The sequence below is a fragment of the Crocodylus porosus genome, unplaced genomic scaffold, assembly GCF_001723895.1.
Source record: "Crocodylus porosus isolate Cpor-Errol unplaced genomic scaffold, CroPor_comp1, whole genome shotgun sequence".
NCBI lineage: Eukaryota > Metazoa > Chordata > Crocodylia > Crocodylidae > Crocodylus > Crocodylus porosus.
In genome coordinates, this window is record NW_017728909.1 from 46,684,425 (window position 1) to 46,712,039 (window position 27,615).

The window sequence follows — 27,615 nt, forward strand, 5'->3', positions numbered from 1 at the left end:
TGGGGTAGAGGGATGAGAAGGGATGTGGCCCAGCCCAGCCCTGCATGGGTGAGGGGGTACAGCCTGGCTCCGACCAGACACGTGGGGCTTGGGGTTTGGGAATTTGGCAGGGGGAGGGTGACCATATTAATGACCACTGTTCCCCAACTGCCGAGTTTCTGGACTCATGGGGGACCCTGCAGGTCAGATGTGATAGCTCTGAAGGCCACATTTGGCCCAGGGGCTGGAAATTGAGCACCCCTGATACAATATTCTCATGGCTTTCATGTTTACCCCAGCCCTTGGTCATGTGATGAGCTTCCCTCTGTTGCCAGAGGGGACAGGAGTAGGAGCAATGGCCTTAAGCTGCAGCAGGAGAATCTTAGGTTGGAGATTAGGAGGAATTTTCTGACATGAGGGTGAAACATTGGAACAAGCTATCTAGAGAAAGTGTGGAATAACCATCCTTGGACGTTTGTACAAGTAGGTTAGATGGACACTTGGCTGGGATGGTTTAGCCAGGGATGATTTTACCCTGAGCAGGGAGCTGAACTAGATAATCTTGTGGGGTCCCTTCCAGCCCGACTTTTCTACGTTCCTATGATTTGCACTGTACTTTTTTTTTAATAGCAGAGCTTAGAGTCTAAGAGCAAGATGTAACCTACAGGCTAGGACAGATGGGGGAATACACACATAGAATAGGACATGCAACTCCTTAGCCAGTCAGTAGTGGTGATCACAGTTCTCTACTCACCTACCCAAAATCAGGGTGCCTCTTATCTCAGGTCCTCGCTATCTGCTCAGTTTCCCTCACTCAAAAAAAAAAAAAAAAAGAGGCTCTTCTCCACAGTCAACATAATTTTTCCTCCACTGATATCCTGTTTTCTTCCCTGCACATGTTTGGAATCAGTTCTGCTCACCTCAGCTGGACCATAAGTCTCCCCCAACCATGGCCTCCTCTCATTTAAAGCCATTTTCAGGATCCCATTCCAACATCCTCATCCCATTCTCCTTTACCAGGGTTTTTCATGTGCTCCATCACCCCTTCCTTCCCCATTCATTGTTCCCTCTCCTGCCCTCCTCCCCACAAAGCAAATTCCCTCTTGATGTTCCTTCTGTTCCCTCCTGGGGCGTGTTTCCTACAGTGCCTGCCCCTTCAACCTTCCCTATTTTATTCCTCCCGTTCTGACCCGGTGGCCCACTGCCAACCACCCAGCAGTGCCAGCTGATAGCTTTGGATGTACTCTAGTGTTGGTGATGGAAGGAGCAGCTGTAGCTTTGTACTTTGAGGTGTCTTAGCTGGAGTTTCCCAGTAGGGAGATGGCCAGTATCATGTGGCTGTTCATCTCTCTGCAGGCCATGACAAAGGTCTCCACAGAGCACATTTGGGAACTTCTGATTTAATCTTTTGTTAATAACATCTGTGATTTGGGAATAATTTATGCCTCTCTGGATTTATATTAAGCTTTTTTCCTCTGTTGTTTACATTTGCTGCATCTTAGTTTAATAATCATGGCTCCAGTCATGTTAACAGTAGCTCTTCAGCATCTATTTTAATGCTGACAGCCCAGTAGTGCTACTGGTTGCAGTGACCCACACACACAAGATTTGGTGCATCAGTTCCAGTTTCCGTAGCAAACATCTGTTTGGGTTCTGTTTGTTCCAAACGGCAGTTTTTTTGGCTGATGCAATGAGGATGTAAACTTAACTGTTCCTTGCAGTCAAAAATGACTCTTCTGGGGCTGAGGAGTGCAAATGTTAGACTGCCAGTTTGAGCATGTGTTATGTAGTATTATAGGCTGCTGAACAGTGACAATTCAACAACATCGTGACAGGCAAAATTAAAAATACTCAAATAAGAGTAACTTAAAATATGTAAACCCAATTTGAATCTAGGTGTATCTGTTACATCATGATCACAGTCGTTGAAAATAAATGTCAGAATATCTCCTGGTGTGGGAGAAGTAATACATTGTTCTGGGTAATAACAAGTTAACAATATTTATTTTTGCGTGGTGTCTTATCTTTCTGAATGAGTACAGTTCTAGTATTCATTCTTCTTTGCCTTAGGGATGTTTCATACTCAACTTTGTACCCTTCCTAAAATGATGAAATGGAATGTTTATAACTAAGTGGCTTTGCTTACATGGATCAAACTAATTCTGGTAACTGATCATTTTTGTGTATATGCTTGGGTACCAGATAATCAAATTGAGTTATATTTTAATGAAAGAAAACAATTAAGTATGACACTTTCCTAAGACAAAAGTATGGATGTTGGATGACTGTCATTTTCTGAATTAGATGCATTATCCAAAAATAAATTATGTTCGTAAAATAATCTGGCATTAAAATTTACACACGAGCTATTCAGTGTAACTGGAGTTGTTTGCAAATAGCGCAAGAGTCAGTGTTCCATTTCCATGGCATATCAGGGATTTGGGGGAATTATATGTGCGCTGAGACATGAAATGTGCTGAGGTAGAAAAGGAGAAAAACAGCTGCACTTAGGATAAAGAAAAAAGAGGTCTACGGTCAGAATTAAACAGACAAAAAGTCTAGCCAGGTAACTTGCTAATAGAATGTAATATACAGAAATGTTAGACGGTCATGACAAGGACAGTATATCAGAGTTATAAAACTGTTAGCATCCACATAAAGGAAGCTGTTCTGATTCTGTACCTGGGGCATTCTCCCAGCAACCTCCCTCCAAGCTAAAAAGTTTATGGTCACCAAGAACACTGTTTTTTGATATCTGAGCTATTGCTATTGTTTTACATAATGCCAGGGATCCAGTGCCTTACAGATGATTCACATTCCCTGTAATAAGGATTTTAGGTTTTTTTTCAGGAGCATCATTGACCCCAAATGTAGCTACTCAGTAAAGCGTTTTCCCCACACTGTTATTTTGGGGTGGGGCACAACTTGCCTCTTCATAGTACTCTTTAATGTGGTGAATCCACTGGCAAATTGCTTGAGTAGCTGTACAGCCCCACAGTACTGAATGAGTTTGCATCTATCTAGCATGATCATGCTTGAGCAACTGCCTGAAGGGGGCTGAGCGCCTGCAGCCTTTGTTCTTATTCCTATTTGGGGAAAGAGGAAGGTGATCTGAACTCCTCTCTGCATGGCAGCAGTGACACGTGAGCTGCCGCTGCTTGTGAGCTGGGAGGTAAGACAGGAGCTGGAATCGCAGAGAGAGTAGCAGAGAGAGTGGTAGAATCCAGATGTTTTCAGGACTGCAAACATGCACAGGGGAAGTGTGGAACTGGCTAGTTCTCTGGGATTTGTGACATGAGGAGGTATGATTGAGAGTTATTGGCTGCTCGGATGCGAGACAGGAACTGGGAATTTCTGAGGAAGTTGGGAAGGAAGTTGGGAGTCAGTTGGAGCTTGCTGTTACAGCAGGAGGATAAACAGAAGGGTGGAGATACATGGGAGCGTGCAGAGAGGATGGGAGGTGAGCTGGAGGCAGAGAGGTTCCTGGAACTGAGTGAGGCTATTAGAATTAGCTGTATAGCTGCAAAGAGCACAGTGTGGGGTGTGGAGATGCAGGATTTGGGATTGCAGTTGCTGGGGAGTCAGCATGGGGGGAGCTGTTGTTTGGGTCCATCAGAGGTGAGGGGCACAGGAGGTCAGGAGGTGCAGAGTCTGGTAAGGAAAATTGCAATGTACCAGGGAGCTGGGAGGAAAGTCAAGGGAAAATCTATCTAGAGCAGGGCTGGGCAAAATGCGACCCAGAGGCCGGATGCGGCCTGCCAGGCCATTCTGTCCGGCCCACAGGGCCCCCCAAAATTTAGAAAATAAATGTTTATCTGCCCCTGGCTGCCTAACATGCAGCCCTCGATGGCTTGCCAAAACTCAGTAAGCGGCCCTCCGCCCAAAATAATTGCCCGCCCTTGATCTAGAGTCTCACTGCTTATTACTTGAGGGATGTAGTTGCTAGACAGATGGGGCAAAGAAAATGAGGCAGTGGGAATGCAAGAGAACCAGCCATTACATTAAATGAGTGCAGGAAGGCAGCCAAACCCAGGCAACCTCTGAGTGTTGTCACAAGTGTAGAAGCAGGGCCCAACCCCTTGCTTTGAAAAGTGCGTCTTCTGCTGACACTCAGCCTAGGGTCTTTTTTCCTAATGCAGAAATTGCACAGCCCTGAAACTGGGGTTTGTAGTGGAAATCTTGGCACAGCCTTAATTTCTTTAGCATTCTGCACAATGCGGTATGGGGCTTCCTGGAACGCACATGGCTACATTCCAGCAGGATAGCTAACCTACTTGGCTGCCGACAGTGCAAGCTCAAGGGACTAGTGTGTAGAGGAAGGCAAGAGACTATACCAAAGAAGGCAAGCTGTGCTAAAGTTATGTGTAAAGTGCTAAACAGCTGTGGAAGTAAAGGTGCAGCAGGACTAGCTTTGAGAAATGAACAGGTCTCCCCTAAGAGAGAACCTTCCAGTGTTTCCTAGACAGTTTTCTGTGTTCTGGTTCTCTATGCTAATGAACATTCATGTCTATTGGTGTGTGCAGTGCTTCTGCTTTTTTTTTTAAGAAGAGTTCTTCATTTTACGAGAATGGAATTTCTGGGGATAGTGCTACTTCCCATCTGCCTGGTAAATCATTCTCAGCTGAACTAAGTTATTGTGATCCTATAGCCAAAGCCGGAGGTTGATTTGGGCAAGGAAACTATGTGTGTAGGAGGCTTTTGGCAGCTGAGGTGGGAAGGATAGAAAGAAAAGGATGTCCACTCCCCCTCACCACTCTCTGGAATAAAACTAGGACACACCGCAGGAAGGGGCCGGGTGAGATACAGCATTTGACAAGTTTTTTTGCTATTTCTCTGTCCCAAACTTTTAAAACTTTTTGGCTGCTTACAAATGTGGGGAAAAAAAACAGTGCTTTACTTTCAGCTGGGTGCACCCCCACGCTGAGCACAGCACATGCCCAAAAGAGGCATCGCGTCACTTTGACTCAGCTAACCCAATGTCTGTATAGATCATGCACTTCAGCAGCCCTTTTGGGGGCTTTTATCTAATAGATTGAATCAGCTATTAGATAAGTGCCACAAAGGCCCGCTAAAGTGCGCAATCCATCCAGACACTGGGGAGCTGGTCAAACTGACACCATTCTTCTTTCAGTAAAGTGCTGTTTGTTTTCTTCCTCCTATGACTATCAGCAACCTTTATTCTCTGTCGGCAGTCTCTATGACAAGATTTTGTGTGTGTGTGTGTGTGTGTGTGTGTGTGTGTGTGTGTAACCAGTGCCCTAACTGCTGCCTTTTTCTTTTTGCTGTTGCTTCCTACTCACTAGTCTGCTCCTTTTGTCACATTCCCCTCTTCCATTTTACAGTCACCCTCTCCTCTGTTGTCCACCTTCCTCTCCACAATACTGCCAACACTTCTACAATCATATAGACTTTCAGAGACTTTCTTTATCCCAGCACGCCTGCCTTGCCCCTTCCCTACCAAATATCCACTACCTCTGGGCACATTACACATGCGCTTTATTGCACATTAGACTAATGCACAGTGAAGTGTCACCATTTACATGCTCACAGCAAGTATTGTGCAATAGATTAATGTAAAGTGTTGTTTGCTAGTACCAACAGATACAGGTACTAGAAAACGGCTCTTTAAATGAATGTGCTGAAGCACATGATTAAACCCTGACTGGGAGCAAATTGCTCTTGGTCAGCCCAGGCAGCAAGCGGTCACAACTGCTACCTGGCTAAGCCTTGAGCTCTGGGACAGAGTAGGGGGAACTGTCCTGGCTCTGGAGCAGCTCCCAACCTGGGGGGGAGGGGTAGAACTGTCCTGGTTCTAGTTCCCCCTGTCCCCCCCCCCGCCTCCCCCGAGAGCTTCGGGTTGGCCCTGATCTTCATGCATCTGGCACTCAGGAGAGCCTGGAGCTCCCTCTGGCTACTGCAGGGCAGGGGAGGGAAGGGAAGAGGGGTCAAAGGAGGGCAGGACCAGCCCTGAACTAAGCTGCTCCTGTTGAGCATCATTTGTTTCTGACCTAGATGCATGTATAGACATGCACCCAAGAGCAGTTTAATCCATCTGAATTTACTGCATGTGTAGATGCACCCTCTGTCTTCTTTAGTCTGGTGTTCACCAAGGGGTAAGAAGCTTAACTTCTGGATCAGTTACCGCCTGAATATGATCTTTGGTATTCTTGCTGCTCTCAAAGCAGAGAGTGGAGTCGGAATGAGTGGCATGTGGATCTGCCTCTGAACATGACTGAGGACTTAAAGTCCTGTAATGGGGAGCCAACTCTGAGAGGTTTTCTGAAGTGAAGAAGAAAAGGTGGTATCATGAGACAGGCTTAGCATCAGAAAAGTGCCTGCTCTTTGTGCTGATAGTCAGATCTAGAGGGGTTTAAAAAATCTGGACAAGAGAAACTGTAAATATAACCAGCATCAAGATCTGCTGAGACTGAGGCCTTTGCAGCTCCTAATGTTTTTCTTTGTTTGTTTAAGATATCACTTCTTTTAGGCAATATTTTGCCTTTTAGGTGCTGCAAAATGTGACTGTAGGAACAGAGCAGTCCTTCACTTGGGTCAGCCTAACTCTGCATATTACAGGAAGCCCCAGTAGAGCTAAATGTTTTATCTTCATTGATTAGGTTGCCAGCAATGTTAATTTATTTTAACTCTTTGTAAATAGCCTGTATATTACAGAAAGGATTGGCAGAATTGTGTTGAGAATTGTTTTTTTCTACTGGAAGACACTTAACTTTGGCAAGTCTGAATGACAAACTCTGTTAACTTTTCCAGTATATGCTGAAAGCCTCTAGCAACAAAGCTAAAGGGGAAGTAAAGCATGTTTTTAAATTATTGTTTCTTCATCTAAGTGTGTAGAGGGACAGCCAGCAATTCATGAACAATGGAAGGCTCATAATCAAGCAGTGAGTGTCGTGTTCATTCAGTTAGGACAGTTTTGTTCCTGGGTCTTATGCCCTAGCCCAGTGCTACCGTGCCTGATAAGCTGCAGATATTCAATTTCAAGTAAGGATTTGTCATTGAAATGTAAAGCCAAGAAATCATTAAAGCTGCTCTCTTAGCTCTGAGAGCATGACTGTGGCTCTGTTACTACATGTGGTAGGGCACTGAAAATGGAGGAGGGAGGGGGCAAGAAGGAGCGCACAAGATGCCTTTGAGCCAGGTTAGCTATCTGCTAGTGGCACAGCCTAGACACAAAGTGCTGTTTAATGCATACAATAAACATTGGGGAGAAAAATATCCATCCCTAAGACCTCTCCTAGTGCCTTTAAGGGCTATATGTCACAAAAGTAGATATAATAAGAAACCCCAGTTATTTCCAGACCTGCTCTTGGTTATAGTGTAGTGTTAGCAGGGCTCAAATTAGTGGTGGTAACCGTGGGATCATTGTTGCAGATCCTGCAAGATTACCTGCACAGTGCTACAGGTTACTTAGCCAATACCTCTGCAGATTGCTAAGAGATTGCTCCATCTATGGAGCCTGGAATATTGTTAGGCTTCTTCCAATAATTCCCAAAGCTTCCCCTACCTCAAATTCAGATTTCTCAGACTGAGTTCTCTGTCCTCAGCCTCCCCATTTGCTCCTACCAGATGAAAATAAAAAAATCACTGTAAACAATCATTTTGTAATGGAGAAAGTTTTCTCTAGGGATACCTGCTGAGCAGGAGGCTGAGTGCAATGTTTTTTCTATCTGAGTGATAAGGGGAAGCAGAACAATCTCTCTATACTGATAGAGCCTTTCACATAAATTGTTTCCAGTATGTCAGGAAGCACATGTGTGTACATGCGTACGTAAGGGAGTCCTGGAGTCCCAGGACCAGCCCTCTCTTGCCACCTACATTTTGACAGACTTGGCTGTGTGACACTGGCAATGGAGGCAAGCTTACTCTGTCCACTTCATAAATGCCTTTGGGGTGCGAGTAGGGTTTTATCTCCCATTAAGTGCAGGGGATGAATGAAATTCATATCACTGCTACTGGAGGAAGCTACACACACACATTCCCTGTGCCTTAGTGGAAGAATAATCCCCTTGCATATCCTTACACTTTGGGTCTTCCCCAGTTAAAGTGAAGCAGTCAGGTACTGCTTTTCCTTGGACCCTGCTGCACTGCCGCCTCATCGACCACATCTGGTTAATTTCCTGTTTCCTCAACAGCATTTCAGAGCTTTTTACAATTTATTTCGGAAATGAGAAGATAGTTTCAGGATTTGCAATGAAAATTGGCCTTCCTAATGTATATTAGGGTTTTTTAATATGGTGCAATAGCAGATGCATAGGAAACTATGAGAACTAAATAGCATAGTGTGCACGTCCACTTATCCAAATAAACAGGTGAGTAACTGCGTTCGTATGAGTGGATTGCCAAGCTCCAGTGAAAGGGATCTGCTTTACGTCACTAAAAAAACTTGCTGCTCTGCTGCAGCTCAGATCCTACTACAAATATTGAGTGTCATGCAGTGTGACAAATGAATGCTAATGTTTATTCATCAGGTCGCTGTTTTCTAGGAAGGTTGCCTGCATCGCTCTGCTGGATTTTATCAAAACTGAGTAACACTTATCACAGTTCCTGTGCCTTTGGGGGGTGGAGTGGAAATCTTGACACATGTGCAAAATATACCTCAGTACCAACGATCAAAGTGCAGAGAATTACTTCAGAGTCTTGAGAGATCTGCTTGCACAAAAATACTTTCTAGCCTATTTCTATTGATGATTTTTTGCAGCAAGCATGATTTTGTTTCTTTTTTGTTTCTTGGGAAGTGGTCACTTTTACATCATTTCATGTTTGGAGGGTTTGAAGTTTACATGTTAAATTCCCCTGTATGCTTTTAAGTAGAAGAAATCTGAATTTAATTGGCCTTTTTAAAGGCTTTTTGTGTGAAAGAGAGAATTGAGGTTTAGTAGCGGTGTTACACAATCAAAGCTGACAATATTCTTCAGTGAAATGTAGGGGAGTAAGACTCTAGTGAAATATACTCACATCAGAGCCCTAAGCCAGTGCTCTTGCTGTACAGCTACAGGATTCTTGGCCGCAGAGAAAAAAAATTAAACACAGCTTTCTAGTCTTTTTTGTAGCCATCTTGCTGAATGCATTGCCTTCCTTCACAATTCTCTTCTTTGGTCGATGAAATCACATTGAAAAAAATAATACAAAGATGGCACATAATAACAGAAAGGTAATTTGATGAAGAGAACTTGGTCAACTTGAAATAAGCAGGACAAACTTGGTCAACTTGAAATAAGCAGGACAAACATAGTTTAATAAAGTGGTAGCTAAGATAGATGGACATATTAATATGCTTTTAAACTGGCCTTCACATTTCTTCAAAAAAACCATCATAATGTTTGAACCTCAAAGGCTTTCTTAGAGAGGACTCAGCTGCTGAGTGGGAATCCAGCTTATACTTTCTAGAGTTCTGCTTTCTATCTTGAAGACTGACTGCTGTATTAATACATTAGCACAAGGGCAGAAACTGATTGACAATCATTGTCATTGATATTCATGGTGTCTAGGTCAGTCTTCGAGCAAAGGGGATGACTAGAGGTAATTGTTGCTAGATTAGTAAGTGGTTCACATAAAAATGGCTTGTTCACATAAAAATGTAGTGTTCACGTAAAATGGCTTGTTTGAAAGATTTTTACCATTTTTAGTACTATTTTCGATTTTGTATCTGAGATGGGCAAAAGCTTTCCAGTTGGTAGCTGTGTTTTTTTAGTACAGCTGGTGGATTCTCAAACTTGTGGTTAGGAACTGTACTGTATGGTCGGTTACTATCTACTAGGAGCCCCAGCAAATCCTGTAACTGATGTGCCTGGATACTCCAGAAATTTGTACAGCAGTGGAGGACACTGTCCTCAAGGAGGCATGCTGAGTTTGGGGAAGGAGCATACAATGGTTTCTGGCTTAAAGAAAGTCACGGCAAAAATAAAGTAGCACGGGTCTTAGTGAAGGCACAAGTTTATCTTGATTTTCTTTCACAATTTGATTTCCCTGTTGTTGTGAAACATGATTGCACATGACTGGTGGAAATCCTGTGGCCATGCCGGCTCTCTATAAATTCAGTCCCTTCTCCTCCGGTTGCACTATCTTCTAAGCTAAGCAGCTCTATTTCTCCGACTCAACTGAACACAATTTCTGCAATTGCAGACTTTTTGCTCCCTTTTTGTCATCTTTGACTCATTCTACAACCTGACCTTATTTCCCCATTTCTCACTTCACACAGGATCTTGCCAGTTTCTTTCACTCAACTTGCTTCCCCCACCATCTTCCCACTCTTTCCTCCTCCACAACTGTGCAGTTCTCTCATTGGCTGTCCCCTTCTACCCCATGCACTTGCCCAATGACTCTTCTTGTCTTATGACTTGCTATCTTGTGTGTGCCCATTCATTCCTTTCCATTTTTTTCCTTACCCTCTAGTTTTTCTCTGGCTTTACCTCTTTGCAATACAAGCATGTTTTAATCTCGCTCATCTTTGCAATGGCAGGGCAACGACAGTGCCTCATTTCCATTGCTTTTGCTTGCTGGTATGTTGTAGGGCATCCTTGGTATTCCAGGTAGTGCCTCATGTAGTGTGAGGGTTGAAGTGCTGATTTGAGGGAAATGGGACTGGACTGAACAGCTGATGTGGCCCCTTCCAGACCCATGTTCCTACTGTCAAAATACAAAACCATGTATCCCACCCTCCTTGCTTCTGTAACTGCTGCTCCATCTTCCATTGCCTTGGCATCTCTTCACTCACTGAATGCATACTTTGCATCCTGCCCAGGGCTCTTCCCTGTCTCTGTCATAGACCCTTTCCGCTCCACTGCACTGCAGGTCTCTCTGCAATCTCTGATGACCTCTTCCTAGCCAGAGGACAAACCCAATACCCCAGGGACATCTAGAACAGGGTGATGCAGATGAATCTGGCCTATTGAATTAAATCTAGGTAATCTCAGAAAAGCTACTGGTGTCAGTAAAGGAGCAGTCACAGGTATTTAATCACTTGCATTGCTGTATGTAAATATTAATGATATGTAACTAAGTGGATTAATTGTGTCTTGATTCTGTGTGCATTGGAATGGCTTTTCTCTGGGTTTAAGGCAAAAATCTCAGCCTCTTTCATCTCCTTGTAGATGTAGATGTCTATCCATCAGCCCCAGCTCAGGATGGCTAAACTATAAGCTCTAATTTTCTTCCCAAAGCCCTTTCCCTATCTCTTTTCTCCATCAACAAGACCCATAATCTGGGTATCATCTTCAACACAGACCTTCTAAGTCTAAATCTTTCCAAGTCTTCTTGAATAATATCGCTAAGATGGGGCTTTTCCTATCCATCAGTCTTTGGCCTTGACAAATGCAACCTTGCCCTGTTTGCCATAGAATACTATGGCAAACATCAGTTTCCTGACCCAATGCTTTGCCAATTGAACTGTGTAATGGGGGAGGTGGGAGAGTGACCCAGCAGCAACTCAGGGAGGTGCCTCTGAGGGAGGGAGTGCAAAAGCAGTGATAACCACAGTGGCTGCAGTGATAACCACTTGGCCTGGACTTGCACTGCCACAGCTGGCATGGAAGCAGCTGGTGCTGCCCTGGGCACGGAGCTGCAGTGCTCTGTATCTGTGACCATGTCACCTTTATGTTTGCAACTTTCTGCTGGCTGCCCCTTTTCTAGCATAGCAAATTACAAGCTATGTGGCTTCACTTTCAAAACCCTTCCCAACCTCTCCTTATACTACATGCTATCTCTGTTCTCAGCTGAGAGACTGACTCCTGCCTTCAGTCAACCCAAGATAGCAGCTTCCATCACCCAGTCAAGCCCCTTTGTACGTTCTCCCATGCTCTCTTACATGCTTTCCATAAGTATCCACAAGATTAACTGTCTCCCTTGAAATTTTCTTTTGCTGTAATGCCACCAGTAAACTTGGCCATAGCTCTTGATGTGCTGATACTACTGTCGTTCAGACTGGCCAACACTTTCTCATTGCGTTCCCATTTCTCTGTTTCCTTTGGCTGTTTCTTATGTTAAACACTTTGGTGCAGGGAATGCCTTTTGGTTCTGTTTTGTACAGTGCCCAGAAAAGTGAGGGCCCGATCCATGATGACAGCTGCAAGGTGTGACCAGTAATACAAATAAATCATAAATGTACATGGTGAAGAGAAACTACAGCCCTCCAGGACTGAACAGTACAACCATGCTAACTATGCCAATGGGAACCTCGTATCTGCTCTGAAGGATGCTGGGCACCCCCCCATGCCCACCAACACAGCCCATGGGTTAAATGGATATTGTCAAATGATGAAATGACTGCTTGACATTAGCATGAGAAAGTATCACTGTCAAACATGGGATTTGTAAAGAAGCATAATGGGCAAAACCAGTGCATTGTTGCCTTTATTTCATGTGTAACTGGCTGTCTCCACCTTAGATACAAATTACGAGTTGAACTGTATATGCTGTGGAGAATGGCAGAGTGTAGATTGTTGTGTCCCAGGTGAGGGAACCTATGTGAACCCCTGGAGATGCTGTGATAAGAACACCCTGTTTGCTAATCTTGCCCTTGTAGGTTCGGAGCCTAAAGCTGGTATGGCTCCAGAGCACAGAGCACTCCCACTCCTGTTTATGCTGCCTCCTCATACTGACTCTTATCTCCTTGTTTTCTGCTCCATCCAACTGTCCCATACCCATGCCGTGGAGCAGCACTGCTTCATCACACAGCTAAGTGGCAGTGGGAGGTGACCAAAGAAAAGGGCCTACAGGTTGGTTTTCCTTCCCAGGTGTCAAACAGCAAAGTGGCAGACCCAGACAGGGATGTTGTGGAGCTGAACACAGTCCATATGCAGCTGTTTTTCTCCTCTGAATGGTGTCTTGGCTACAGGTGTGGTGGCTGGTAGGAGGTTGGGCAGCTGAGTGCTCTTCTCCCTGGTAGGAGCCACTGCAGTGGGCTTTCAGTGCCAAGCTATGCACCCTGTTTCTTTGGTCAGGAAGGGGAGCCCCTCCTTGGATCTTTTCTTTAACAGCAGGAGGAGTGGAGGCAGTTGGTCAGCAGGAGCCTGTAATCACTCCTTCAGATGACAAACAGGGAACAGCATGAGCCACTCCTGTTGCTCTAAGTACTTGAATATACTACTCTTGGCAACCTTCCTAGCCAGGGGGGATCAGGGATGGATCTGTCATCCACCACATGACTTAGATATTAGGCCATTGGGCTGGTCAATACAATAGTTCTTTGTGCTGTAATACATAAAGTGAACTGTGCCTCTCCTTGTACCATTAGCCTACACCAAACCTTAAGCAGGGCAGTTTTCCTTAACTTTAAATTCCCAGAAAGCCCTATTTTGAATTACAGTCATTAAGTGCTCCTACAAATGGCAAACAGGTGTTTAATATTACTGAAGTTGTTAAAGATGGGAACTATTTAATGGGCCTATTAATAAGGAAGTAGTTGACGTCCTGTGGAGAGGTCTATTATACTCTGGTGTGTGTGCACTGAAATACAGCATGTTTTGCAAGGGAAATCCCTGTAAGAATGTGCACCTTCTGTGGTGTTGGCTACACTGGTCTAGGACTACTGAGTTTACCCATTTCACGCAAGTAGAGACAATGTTCCATATTCATAGCTCAGCTATGTAAGGCCATCTTTTTTTTTTTCAGAGAAGATGGTCCCAGTTCATTTATAATAAATGCAGACTTATGTTCAGCATGTTTTCCCCAACATCCCGCTGTTAGTTAAAGCACATTTGGACTTCAGAAAAATCCAGACAACATGCACTCCAGGACATGGTACCCCACACAGGTTTTGGTTAGGAATTCTTCAGGTTGAGAAGTGCTTACCAAGAAATAGGCAGACAAGGCTCTTTGCGTGACTCTGATATCTTTTATTAGACCAACTTAAATAGTTGGAAAACAATTATTAAGCAAGCTTTCAGGTTCAAAAACCCTTCATCAGGCTAAGGATGTTTCAGCAGTTGGTGTGTGCTCTTCCTGGATGGAATGAAAAGTAAAGAAGCCAGAGGCTGGGCTGGTATGCATACAAGACAGGTAGTCAGTGAAAATGTAGACTGAGGAGTCAGTGGGTGAGAGACAGGCTGGGGGGGGAGGGGGGGAGAGAAGGGGGATGAACAGTGGAGCGATATCTGGGGAGTCAGATGTCAGGCAGGTTATAATGCGTCATAAATCCAATGTCTATATTTAGTCCATGATTTTTAGTATCCAGGAAGCTGATGAAGTGGAGTTCATAGGCTTGTCTCTGGGAAGTGTTTTGCAAGTTTCCTTTGAAGATGAGGACTGAGAGATTGGAGAGAGTGGTTTTCTTGTGAGAAGTGTGCCCCCACAGGTAGCTGAGTATTCTTGTCTTTCATAGATTTCCAGTGTGAGTCATTCTGGTGTGCAGTTGTTGTTTGGTTTCTCCTACGTATTTTCCATCTGGGCATTTGGTGCATTGGATGAGACAAATTACATTTCTGAAGATGCAGCTGTAAGATCCAGGAATGCTGATGGCTCTGTCATGGGGTGTAGTGATTGTGGGGGTGTTGGCAGGTTTTGCATTTCTCGTCATGGCATGGTCTGGATCCTTTTGGTGTGTTCTGGGCTTGAGGAAGTTTGCTTTGTTCAGGAGATAGCCCTGCCCTTCTCCCAGTACTAGGAGACAGATGTAACTTTTCAGTCCAGACTTGCTGTAGAGCAGTGGTCTCCAAACTTTTTAGGCTGGAGATCACTCTCAGAATTTAAAGGAACTGAAGATCTACCCCCTGCCCAGCAGGTAAGTCCGTGGGGAGAAGGGTGGGGGGTGGGGAAAGGGCCATGTTTGGGGGAGGAGGGGCAGATTGAAGCCCCAGCCCTAGCCCCAATCCCCCCCCTCACCACTAAGGCCTTGATCTGCCCCACCCCCCAACAGTGGGGACGGAAGGACAAGACCTGAACAGCTGGGGTGAGGTGGGAGGTGGAGCGGCGAGCAGCTCATCCAGGGAGCACGGGGAGAGGGGGACATGCTTCTTGGGAGGGCCGTACCCTCCCCTGACCCCTGCTCGCAGTGCTGCTGCCTTCCACACCAAGCACAGCGTGGGCGAGGCCTGGCGGGAACAGCCCAGTGCGCCTTCCAGCCCACAGCTGCAGCCCACCCTCCCCCATGCCCACCAGCCCCTGGCCCCCATGTCCTCAGGGGAGGAAGAGGGAAAGGGGAAGGCTGCGTCAGGCTGTTCCTGCTGTGCCTGGCTTGTGCTGTGCTTGGCGGTGGCACTGGGAGCAGGGGTTGGAGGGCTACAGCCTCCTCGTGGGCCCACTCCCAGCGCTGCAGCCACCTGGCCTGAGCACAGCCTGGCCGGGAAGAGGTTGGTGCTGCCCCAGCCCCAGCCTACCCTGCCACACCCCGCATACAGATCCAGGGGCACGCGCACCCACGTGTCCTCCCAGGCTGCATGCCCCTCCCTCCCCATGACCCACAGATGAATCGCTCATGGCTCCATCCCCCCCACCCTGCCCCAGCTGTGCAGGGCCTGCCCCTGCCTCAGCCCCATTCCCTACCTCAGAGCTGCTGCAGCTGCCAGTGTTGCCCCGTGTTTGGAGGAGGCACGTGCCCACTTGATCTGTATGCAGCTGATCTGTGTGCGGCGGGGCGGAGGCAGCTGCTGCTGCGGGCTGGGCTTTGCACCCTGAGCCCCGCTGCACATGCCTCTGCCCCTTCCCTCCCCCACCGGCTAAGCTGCGGGGGAGAGGGCACGTGCATGCATACGCACGCTCAGCCCCTGCAGCCTCAAGAGGCTCCAGGATCTACTGGTCCATCAAGTGACCACTGCTGTAGAGCGACTCAGATGCCAAGTTTTAGTTGTTTTTCTGGAGCATACAAACGGAAGCTGCCTGGTGCAATTTTAGAATCTCACATCGTGTTGTTTGTCTAGACATGTTAGAAAATTCTAGGGTTTGTTAATTAAAATTGTCATTCTGCCTTTGATTCCTAGAAGAAACAGCAACTGTGATGCATCTGCTGTACAACCAGCAAAAAACAGTCTAGTCATTCTGGTTACACACTAGACAGGAAAATCCTGATGCTGAGGAGGGGGAATTGTGTTTAGTCTGAAGTGGCTTCTGGACTCAGCAGGATGAAAGCACAACTTATTCTGGTCTGCCAGAGGTCGAGCAATACATTTTACTTGCTGTACTGTAGGCAGTCATGAAGCACTACACATTTGTCATTGTTTTGTGTTGCACATACAATGCTGAAGGCACATCAGTCACCAGTTTCACAACCCAGAAGAAAAATGGACGTAACAGTTTATTAAAGTCCTAGTATGAAATACTGGAAATACTTTGTAAAGGGGCTTTCTTCTGTGATGCAACTGACAGTTTTAGACAGTTGGGAGGCATTTACATTGTACCGATATTAAATGGTCAAACAGTAGTTTGTTTTCATGTAAGGAGAGTCCTGGCATCTGGCTGAATTTCAACAGCAATTAAGGAAAAGCAAATGTCCCAGAGGAGGTGTAAGTGTCCTTTTATAAGCTGCGGGCTAGAACCCCAGATGGTCCAACATGGACCAGGTGGCTTCTCTGGTGCGTTTGGGGACAGAGGTGGCTTTCTCCATACCCACGCTGGAGTCAGCTGCTTCTTCCAGCACCCTGCTCCCTGGCTGCTGTATCAGTGCAGTGTCCAGCTGCTGGGGAGTTGTGCCAGGGCCAGATATTTGCAAACTGCATCTGCACTGCTACCACTCTCCCTTCTCTCCCTTCCTCTTCCCCAGTAGCTGCAGTTTAGGCATGCCTGGAAGCTGCCCAGCTCAGCACAGCTCCCCACCAGCTAAAAGCTATGCTCAAGCTGGAGAAGCAGCGGTGGTGCAGCCAGCTCCTAGCTGTTTGGCTTTGGCATGGGCACAAGCCAAGCCCCCCTCTCTCTCTCACGTGCCACCAAAACCACCAGGCCAGTATCAGATTAGAGCTGGGATGGTGGGGCAAAGCAGCAGGGGCATGGGCAGAGCTGGACACTGCCTAGCCCCAGCCCAGGTGAGGGCACATTTCCACAAGCCAGATCTGGCCCATGGGCTGTATGTTGCCAAACCCTATACATGTACAGTCATGTAAATGTAAAGTCTCAGTGTACATGTAAACCCTGTGCACGTAAGATCTTAACTGAATTGAACTAGATAGGGACTAGTCTTATCTTTGTTCTTGCACTACAAAATAAACAGACTGGTTGTGATTTATAATTTACTAAAATGTCATGGGTGGAAGAAATCTAGGAATGACTTCATGCTGCAGGTAGATGGAAATCTGTTTTCTCTGGATCCATTGTTAGACAGTGAACCACTGTTAAGACAGTGCACTGTGTGCATCATGCCTTTCCCAAGATGCTGTGTCATATAGTTTCTCATGCTGAAATAATTAGGTAGCATGAGTGACCTGTGCAGTTAAGAAATGTGTTACTATAATGGAGCAAGAGCATTTGCATATTCTTACTGCCATGCCAAGCAAAAAAAAAGTTTGAAAATAAAGTGTTTCACAGGAGTGAGCCCTGACTGGTACCTGCAGCCACCTTAGCCTCAATCAAGGAGTGCTAAGGTCTGAAACACCCTAAGGGCACCATTCACAAAGGGACGTGGCATTGTAATACCTAGCTGTTCAGTGACTTGCCACATAGTAGAATCTCAACCCCAAATTAGGCATGCAGGCTTTTTGTACCCTGCATGGGGAGAATGGGAGCCTTGCAACCAGCAAGTGACAAGTTGCTTAAGCCAAAGAGAAGGGCAAGATTCTTAGCTATAAGCCCATTCTTGGCACCTAACCCTCCCCACAGCATTTTCTCACAGAAAACCAAAGAACCAACTCCCCTTCCCCATCCCATTGTACACCGCAGCCCACTGGGTCAGTGGTGATGCATAGGGGGTGCAGGTGCACCCCCTGACCAGCCACACTTGCCACTTAGGCAACAGGCAGGCAGGAGCACCGTTGCCCACCCCCTGTAAGTGCTAGCTGGGGAGCTGGAGTGTTTCCCCTTCCTCCCCCCAACTAAGGCAGCACCAATCACCCATGTACTGGTTTCACACTAATCAAATTGTCACTCTGATTTAGAGCACAGAGAGAAAGCCAGGTCTCCTATATTCGACTGTGCCAATTACCAGGATTCATGGGTTTTCTGCTGTGTGTCCATCTCCCCTTTAAGCTGCTTCACTTTATCTAAATAATTAAATGGTCGTTGGAGCAGGGACCTGACCCAGACCCACCTGCAACCCCACTGGACAGTAGATTCAGTGTCTTGCTCCCCCTGGTTCTGGCCCAGTCAGAGCAGCAGGCCAGACCCCACACAGGAGAGAGGAGGGAGGATACCTACCCTGAGAAACTTACTGGGGCCTAGGCATGAGCTTGGGCTCTGAGCATTTTGGGGCTATGCAGACTTATGTGGTTGTGCCCATCCCCCAGCAGAAATGTATGTGCCCAGGGCCTGAATCAGCCCACGTGGTTGGACTGCAGCTGAACAGCTGTTGAACTCAGTGGTGCCAAACATTTGGACTTTAGCTCCAAAGTGAAGGCAGTAGGTCAAATCCTAACAGCCCCCTACCCTGTTATAAAAACCACCATAATGAATGTCCTACACCATCATCTCCTGGAAAGCTGGGTCCAAGAGACTTGCCTTTCACCCCAGCTGTTAGATACTGGGTGTAGCCAGATCACTGGGACTTCTGGGGAACAGTTAGAGAAAAGCAGCGCAAGTGTTTAAGCACTAGACAAGCTGTTTTTGGAAGAAACCATTAAATAAACTAAATGTGGCTTGGCTAAATGAGGATTCAAGCAGGGGCCACAACAATTACTGACAAGGATTTGAAGGTATAAATATACACACTGGGTAGGCACACTTGAGAGCCACCCAGGAAGTATGTACCTAGGAGCGATGTGTTGCATGGATACAAACATGGCCTGGATTGAAGGAACAACTTTGACAGCTCCTAGTCTGAAATGGCCGTCTCAGGAGAAGGGGTGGAAGGACTGGAAACTTAGAGCAAAGTGCAGTGTGCCCTAGAGGCTGCACCAGCCTCATAGGGTAGGGAGAACCTACCTGTACTATGGGGCTTCTTCTATCTGTTTCCTGTTATTTGGAGGGTGGCAGGTGTAAAGGAACAGTGAACAAATCACTCCTGCATGCAAGCCTGGGCCTGCGACTTGCTCACTGATCATTTGTTATTGCACTTTTTTTTTAGGCCTCTTCCTTATCTTAGGCTTGATGCTGTACCCTGCAGGTTGGGGCTGCCAGAAGGCAGTAAGCTATTGTGGACACTATGCTTCTGCTTACAAACTTGGAGACTGCTCACTGGGCTGGGCCTTCTATACTGCTATTGGTGGCACTGTTCTGACATTCATCTGTGCAGTCTTCTCAGCACAAGCTGAAATCGCTACATCCAGCGACAAAGTGCAAGAAGAAATCGAGGAAGGGAAAAACCTGATTTGCCTCCTTTAACATTGGAAGAAAGCTGCCTGGGAAATACTGACTTCAGTCCTGTTTCACTTTCAGACAACTAGATAAAGGATTTGCTGACTTGTATTCACTACTTGTGATTGAGCCCCAGGCATTCTGGCCTTGAATTAACTAAAACAGTACGTCTTCATTTGCTGGGCAATGAGGAGCAGAAGATGAGGATCCCAAGCAAAGGAATGTAGATCCCTAGAAATTTTGGAGCTTGAATACTTTACCAGGACTCAGCAACGTATGCATAATTCTGAGGGGAGGGAGAACCTTGTATCTCGTGAATAAACCTTGTTATAGAGCCGACAAATTCTGAGGCGATTGGATTGTGTTATTCCCTTGACCACTTTGAAGGATTGTGATTACAGTAACAGCTGCCACATTTCCCCTATGTCCAGGACAAGCCTATTTAATCAGGGTTTGCTTTGAAGGGCTTCAGTTACCTGTGAACATTTAATTGCTACCTGGTTCAGTACTATAGCTCATAGTGGTGCTTTTTGAGTTTATAATTTACTTAAAGCACAGCAACTTTCTTGGATAATGTAATGTGTGATGAAGAGAAAAGAGTTGACATTAACTCCTCCTAAAAGGTCGGTATAAAGAAATAGAGGTAAAGGCTCAACTTTACAGCTATGTTTGTTCTGGCATGAAAATGTAGTACCAAGTAGCGGGCCTATTACATTTCAGCAGCTAGATTTGAAGTTAGTTTGGTTTCCTAACACAAGCAGGGGACCTGTTAGACTGGGGTTTAACTGTATATTATAAACATTGGTAGAATAATCCTTTACCACTAGCATGTGAAACACTTAATCTTTTTATATGGGATTTTACTGGGAATCCCAGGAACCTCAATATTCAGGGAAGACACTATTCTTTCTGCAACCCAGTTGTCACTATTACCATATGAATGCCAGCAAGAGCCGACAGTGACTCCATCTCTAGTACAAGTATGGCTCAGTATTTCACTCTCATTTGCCAATGGAAACCTCATTCCCAGTCCACTGTCTGGAAGCCCAGAGCCAGGTTAGCCTTTAATAAATAGTACACCTATCAAGAGACCATGCTGAAGTCTGAATGGTTAGGGGAAGATCTTTTCCCTTTTTGTTTTAACCACATTTGCTCTGGATCCATTTCTAGCACAATCAGCAGAAACAGAAATAAAGCCTGCCACGAATAACATTCCTTTCCCGGAGCCATTCTGTTGTTACTTACTGTGTTTCTCCAGGTTCTGTGATTGTTCAAGAGCAAACAAAAAAGGTATTAAAAGAAAAGTTGGAAACATGAGCACAATGACTTGTTTATTTAATAATGCTTGAAAATCCAACATGATAATGGAGTTATTTTTAAACAGTTCAGCTGATAAAAGAGGAGAAATACAGGCAGGCTTTGAAGGTTGAAACATCCTGTTAAAATGCTACCCAGACTTACCAAATGTGGCCATTTGAATTCTACCATTTTTCTATAGTGTTACAATCAAACAAATTCTGTAGAAAGTGGGTATGAATCACTCCTCTGGGTAATACAAGTGATTCACCATGGAGAGAAACACTAGGATAGAAATGCAGTGAGGCTTCATTTCCTGATTCTGCTGCATTTACACTTGCTGACCTGGAGTTGAGGAAAATGCAGACAGTAGGTTTAAACAAATTACCAACTAGTTTGCAGGCTTCTTGGAGCTCATGCTGCTCCTGACAGTTAGCTCCGTTAGAAGACTTTTAGGGGCTTCCCACCCACCACACCTTCTGTGCAGTCACTGTTAAGCAACACAGTTCTGGAAAGGCACTGTTTAATGCGAGAGATTCTGGTGAGGGTTCAGGCATCTAACCTTAATTGGTTAGAAATGAGACTGTCCTTATCTTATAATTATTTATCTTTTTTTCAAACTCTGATTTAAAACTGGTTAAATCTATTTGTTCACTTCTTAAAGTGGAATACTTTTATTCTGAGATCCCCAAACTAGTACTTTGACCCGTTTGCTTGCTTGATTGTGGCTCTCTGTATAACAGCAAAAGTGCTCTAAAATGAAAGTTGCCATTCAGGCAAAGACCCAGTTTCTAACTACCTTCCACCCAAGGCTGCCTCTTCAGTACTAGTGGATGGGCTGGAGTAACAGCCAGAGCCTATGCAGTGCCAAGTCTTAGAGTAACCACTTCATAACTACACAGCCTATGGCTCATCACCATCCTCCATGACTGCCTGGGCAGCAGACAGTGCTCTTGTGTTGCGCAGAGTAGATCAAGCCCATTGCTCCCCAACCACAAGCACATTCTCTCCCATCTTAAGAGAGGAAGGCTGAAACGGTGTGGAGGGTATGATGACAGCCCTGTGCCACAGGAATCTGCACTGTGAAGCTCTCCTGATATTAAACCCAGAGCTCTCTGTTGAGAAGCCTGGTCCCCGGGCCACCTCACCTCATTGCTCTCTTGTACAGATTTGAAAACAGGTAATTCACTTTTCTTTTGGTTGTTTAATAAAATAAAGCTGTGGGCTGAGGCTATATTTTATGTGGCGAGTTGGCATAAAAAATTCCCTTGTCCCCTTGCAAAGGGTGGTGGGAGGAAAAAAAAAAAAAATCGCTGCAGGTGCCTCTGCCTGGTGTGGCTGAGCAGGGCTCCTTTTTAGAAATAGATTTTTCATATGCTGAGAGCACACATCCAGCCAGATGTTCCCAGGGGATGACTGACCTGCCTCTGTAAAGAACCACCCTCCTGCAGCTGGTGGCCCTTAACAGCCCCCTACTAGAAAGGGTGTTGCACAGGTTGGAGGAGCTGCCACCATAAAGACTGTTTCATGGGGCTTGAGGGTCCAGTAAGCATTACGGAAATGGCACTAGGATGAAGGCAGATTTTATATTCTGATTCTACTGTGTGATTTTTCCCCCTTTATATTAGTGTCATATAGCGTAAAAAGAGTCAAACCACTAAGTTCAGAAGGTGCATAACGCAATGCCTCAGTACACTGCTTTGGACTGCACACTGTCTATGACCTTTGTGAATAAAACAAAACAAAACTCTGCAACCACCCCTATAATGTATTATTAGAACATGCTGCATTACATTGGCTATAAAGTGCTAAAAATGCTAGTGTTGGATTTTAGAATACAGTACACTGATAAAAGAACATTCTTTTAGTTGAATGTTTTGCTTTTGTTTTCTGATCTTGTGACCAAAGAGGGACAGCTTCTCTGACTGTTTTGATATAACATAACATCAGACTGACCTACCATAACATAATCAGTTATGTTCATCCACCCATGCTCAGTGACTGGCACAGAGGGGAAGACACGCTGGGAAGAAATGCAGAAACAAATCAGACTTAGTTTTCTCAGGGTTCTGTTTTTCTAGCAAGTGATAAGATGGTTTCATGCCACAGAACTTTTTTTCATTTTTTCAGATATGTAAACACACTGCTTTTTATGGTTGTTTAAAATTTCTGCTGAATTTCACCTTCTCCTAAACAATGACCTTCAAAAACATGTATTTTCTGTCAGTTTTAGGCAAGTTCAACTTCATTATGGGACCTGAAGTGTATCTGCTTCTTAATGCACTACAGAAGCTCTCAAAATGTTTGCTGTGGATTTGTAAAAACCTGTGTGCTAACAAGCTCAAGATTGTAACATACTCTATTTTGTGTAAAAAGTTCTTTAAACATCTGTGGTTTCATCACTTCATAACCATATTATTCAGTAAAGTGCCATAGTCCTTTTTTTGAAGTGTAGCATATTTAAATATATATATATATATATATATACACACACAACTTTGTGTGAGATGTGCAATAACAGAAGTGTCGGGGGAGGGGAGTTTTGTTTTGTTTTTTAATTGGGATACGCTTTGAAAAGGGACTTCCCAAGTGGTTAGACTTTTGCTTTTGAGAACAGTTTAACTTTCAGTGTAATACTTCAGTCATTGTCTGAGCAAATAAGATCACATGGACTGTAGTTTAATAGGTCCAACTCAAATCTCTTCTACGTTTATTTGAAATACTTTGCTCTTGGTATAAATTTATGGCCTTAATACTGACTGTGAAGCCACACACCTCTGTGGTAGTTTAACACCTAGATGTTGAAACACTCAGCAGGACCTGACAGTGTTCCTTAATGGGCTTTATAAGCTAGTAGGCATTTAAAAAACACTGCTATTCAATTTGTCTACAGTGTGCCTCTGTTAACAAAGGATCACCCATCTCCAGGTCCTGGAATTCAGATTAAATACTAAGGCTGAATCAAAATGAATTTTAAATCAGAATATCCCACTTCTCAGTTTTAAAGGCAGAGCTCACATTTCCTCAGGCATCCCTGAGGAGGGAGCCCTGCTACATTACAGCTATCACTGCCTCTGTTGTGAAGACAAAGCCACACAAGACACTCAGCAAAATACAAAGAACGTAGCCTGTAGCAATCCAGCTAGACAAAAAGTTTGAGCCATAGCTTATTTCTGGTGCTGCTGGTGTGCTTAAAAGCTAGTGGTGTGCAGCATTTTTCAATATTGGTGAGGTACTCAATAACATTTTTATCTGAATTAAACTGGAGTTTGCAGACTAATTCTTACTAACAGAAATCTGACTTTAGCTTGAATATACTTGGATATTTCAAGACTGATCAAGGAGTTTACATTTATACTTAGAAAATTTATATTAGGATATTGTGTTAGTATTGTAGATTTCACAATGGTTTTGGCATTGTATTGCCTGGCTGCCACTTAGGTTTTGATCACTAAGTGTGTGATCTTAAAAATTGTAACTGTTTTCATACAAGAAAGTTGCATTAAAATGGCTTTATAATTAAATGTAGTTTGGACGTAAATGTTTTATTTAATACATGTGCAAGGTAAACACAGCATGACTCTGGGAGTGGGAAAGCTGGATAAGAAAATGTTTTAAGATGCGCATCATCGAACAATTGAGTTTACAAAGATTTAAAACAAATGTATTACCATAAACATACTTTTTTTTATCTTATGGGTGCTCTGAGATTGAGGGATCAGAGTAGGTGCCACTGTTTCACTAAAGGACAACTTTATCACTCAGGTAGTACTACATGTGGATCCAGGATTTTGAAAAGGGAGTACATATGGTGTAGTGCAGGGGCAGACAATTATTTTGGGCAGAGGGCCACTTACTGACTTTTGGCAAGCCATCGAGGGCCACATAACAGGCAGCCCAGGGGACATGAACATTAATTTTCTAAATTTTTTAGGGGCCCCGCAGGCCAGATAGAATGGCCTGGCAGGCCGCATCCGGTCCCTAGGCGGCATTTTGCTCACCCCGGTGTAGTGCCTTATTGCGCATCAGCACACATTTTTCTCCAATTATCTTCTCGTTTCTTACTTATGCTACAAGCCTAGCTAGCATAAGTTTAGGAACCAAGCAAAACCAAAGCCAAATACAATTGGACTGCCAGCTGGAGAAGAGGGATGTGTGTGTGTGTGGGGGGGTGTACAGCTGTTACCCACCAGCCAGAGACAGAATTGCCCCTTGCACCCCCATAACAGGGTCTCCCCAGACACTTTTTCATGGCTCCAAATTGCCCCTCACCACCCTTTAGACATTGTTCCTGCCCACAGCTCCTATCTGTCCCATTAACACACATAACCCTCCCAATGTTCAACCCTACCCTATCATGACCCAAGTCTCAGACTCCACCATCCCTTTCACTCCCTTCTGGCCCCTACCTGCCCCAAGTATCCACTGCACAGATTAGTTCCCATCACACCCCAGTCCTCTGACCCCTCACTCTCTCTCTTACACCCCATGAAGCCCTCCGCTACCCCTATTAGATGCAGTCCCTCATACCCATTTCACCCCCACACATCAACTGTACCCTCAGCTCCTAAAAACCCCTCCCCATAACACCCCAGCCCCTCCTTGCCCCACATGCTGCTGTCCCCCCAAAAGCTTCTTGTGCCTCCCCATACAGTCCCTCATAGCTCCCAGGAGTCTCCTTTCAAAATGCAGCCAAACAGTTCCTGCCACCCTCATGGCCCATAACCATGCCCATAGGGAAGGGTTGTAAGTAGTCCTCCTTCCCCTCCCATTACTCCATAATGCTACCTTCCATCCTCAACAAACAGAAATAAATAGTTGGGGTCAGAAAACTTGCTCCAGCCATTTGCAGTTCTCTTACTAGGGTGAGCAACCCCTCTCGATCTGTCTGGCCTTATGATGCCCCTGGTTGCTCTGCTGGATCAGCCTCACACAGCCTCCATCATCCACCCTAACAAGTAACCCATGAAAGGGTCACCTCATAGCCTTGCCCACTGAACTCCCTCCTGCTTCCAACTGCTGCACTGCCGCACAGCTGGGCCTGCCTTCAGCCCTGCCCCTCCATTCCCTGTCTCCAATTGCTGTGGGTTCAAATCCCCTAGTAACAGAGCCACTCAGTACAGGCCAAGAAGTGGCATGGCTTTACTGGACAGGAAGGGAGATTTTTTTTTTTTTTGGGGGGGTGGGGGTGGGGCAGAGAAATATTGCTAGGAGTAGATAATAAGTTAACTGTAGAAGAAAAACTAGTTTGGTTAGTGGAAAAAAATCAAGGTTTGTTAACACTTACAAGAAGGAAGAGATTAGCTAGAATCAAGTAGATAACAGCCATCAGCCCTGCCTAAACAGACAAGCAGCTGCTGTCCTGCCAGGCAGTTTTAAAACTTGAGAAGAACAGGAATCAAAGGAGGGGCAGGGAGAGAGGTGGTAGCTGTACCACCAATGCTGCCCCCCCCCCCCCCCAATCCACTCCTGGGTAGTGCTGCTGAAAAAGGCTGCTTCTACACTGGCCTCTTTTTAAGTGTCCAAATATCTGAAACCACCAAATGACACTAGCGTAGAAAACAAAAATCCCTGAAATATAATAATGAGTTTTAAATGACCTCCTCAGCTCCACTGATTTCAAGGTAAGCAGTAAGTTGTTACAGCATCAGAACTAAGTCTGCTTCTGCCATGACTCTTGCTCATGGGGATTTTGCTCTTAAGTGCTATTCCTACAGCTCACAGAAATGAACTTAGATCAGAACTCCCTTTTAGATATTATGCATCACCACAGAGGTACCTCTCAACCTTGGATGAGGTTGCTTCCTTTGGAAGATGCCTGTATTTGAAGAAGTATTGCTCATCTGCTGACTGTCCTACAAGCTACAATGTCTTGCTTTATGGAATTAAAATTTGTGTATTTGCAGAGAGGAACAGTAATGACTAGGCTTCACCCAAGGTTAGAAGAAGTAGAAATATGAAATCCAATGCTCAGGTAAATTTTCCTTATTTAAATGGCCTCCAAAAAGACACAATGGGAGTCAGTCAATAGCTTCAATTTATATTTCTGTGACACTCCATTTATTGCTTGCCTAACAGCCTTACTTGCCTACAAAATCCAGCTGCATCTCAGACTAATGTCCCAAGTTCTGAGCAACTGTATCAAGGTGTTTTGTTATATATTAGCAAAATGGGTATTTAGAAAAGGACAGTAGCAGCAGGCTTTGAAAATGTTGGTATCTTTGTGGCTAAGTGCTTTTAGCAAAACAACCTTCATATGGAAGGAAAGCTTCCATGTGCAAACACTTGACTTGCTGTGCCTTCAAGCAGAGCAATGTTCCTGTGAACTTCAAGTAGAAAAAATGACAGAAGCCATGCTGTGAAGGTGGCTAGTAGCCATACATTTAACAGTACCTGAGGATGCAATGAGATGTAAAATCAATTTGGTCTGGCTGGGCAGGGTGGGGAAACGCACCTCATGCCAACGCAGAGCACAGAATGAGAAATGCAGCCCCTCTTTCCTCCTGCTTTCCAAATCAACTGCCCCCCAATAAATAGTCTGACACATTCAACCCCAATTCTCTTCTTTGAAAAAGATCAAAAGCATGGTAGTACAGCAAGCATTTCTGTAGAAAGAACACTCAGTGAATGGGCAAGGAAGCACCCTCATTGTACTGGCAGAAAGGTAGCTTCAGGGGAAGTCATGCTCATCTCACTAGCCTGATCTCAGTTCTAAAGTGCATTCTTAACTTCGGCAGAGATCACAGAACCATAGAAACTTAGGGTTGGAAGGGACCTCAGGAGGTCATCTAGTCCAACTCCCTGCTCAAAGCAGGACCATCCCCAACTAGATCATCCCAGTCAAAGCTTTGTCTAGCTGGTTCTTAAAAATCTCCAAGGATGGAACTTCTACCACCTGTCTGGGCAACCGATTCCAGTGGTTTACTACCCTCTTAGTAAGAAAAATCTTCTTAA

At 45.0% G+C, this 27,615-nt stretch overlaps 1 protein-coding gene and 1 long non-coding RNA gene across 2 annotated transcripts in view; one reads left to right on the forward strand and one right to left on the reverse strand.

Moving 5' to 3' along the window:
* The window catches only part of LHFPL2 (lipoma HMGIC fusion partner-like 2), a 116,300-nt gene extending 92,111 nt beyond the window's left edge, over window positions 1-24,189 (forward strand). The window contains exon 4 of the mRNA XM_019532200.1: window positions 19,136-24,189. Coding sequence (XP_019387745.1) covers window positions 19,136-19,392 — 257 coding nt within the window. The 3' untranslated portion in view covers window positions 19,393-24,189. The remainder of the gene's footprint in view (window positions 1-19,135) is intronic.
* On the reverse strand, window positions 9,044-15,582 carry LOC109308002. Its single transcript, XR_002100432.1, has 2 exons — window positions 15,475-15,582; window positions 9,044-12,962 (listed from the first exon to the last, which is right to left on the reverse strand). It is a non-coding gene; the product is annotated as an uncharacterized LOC109308002 (long non-coding RNA).
* Window positions 24,190-27,615: the final 3,426 nt, after the last annotated feature.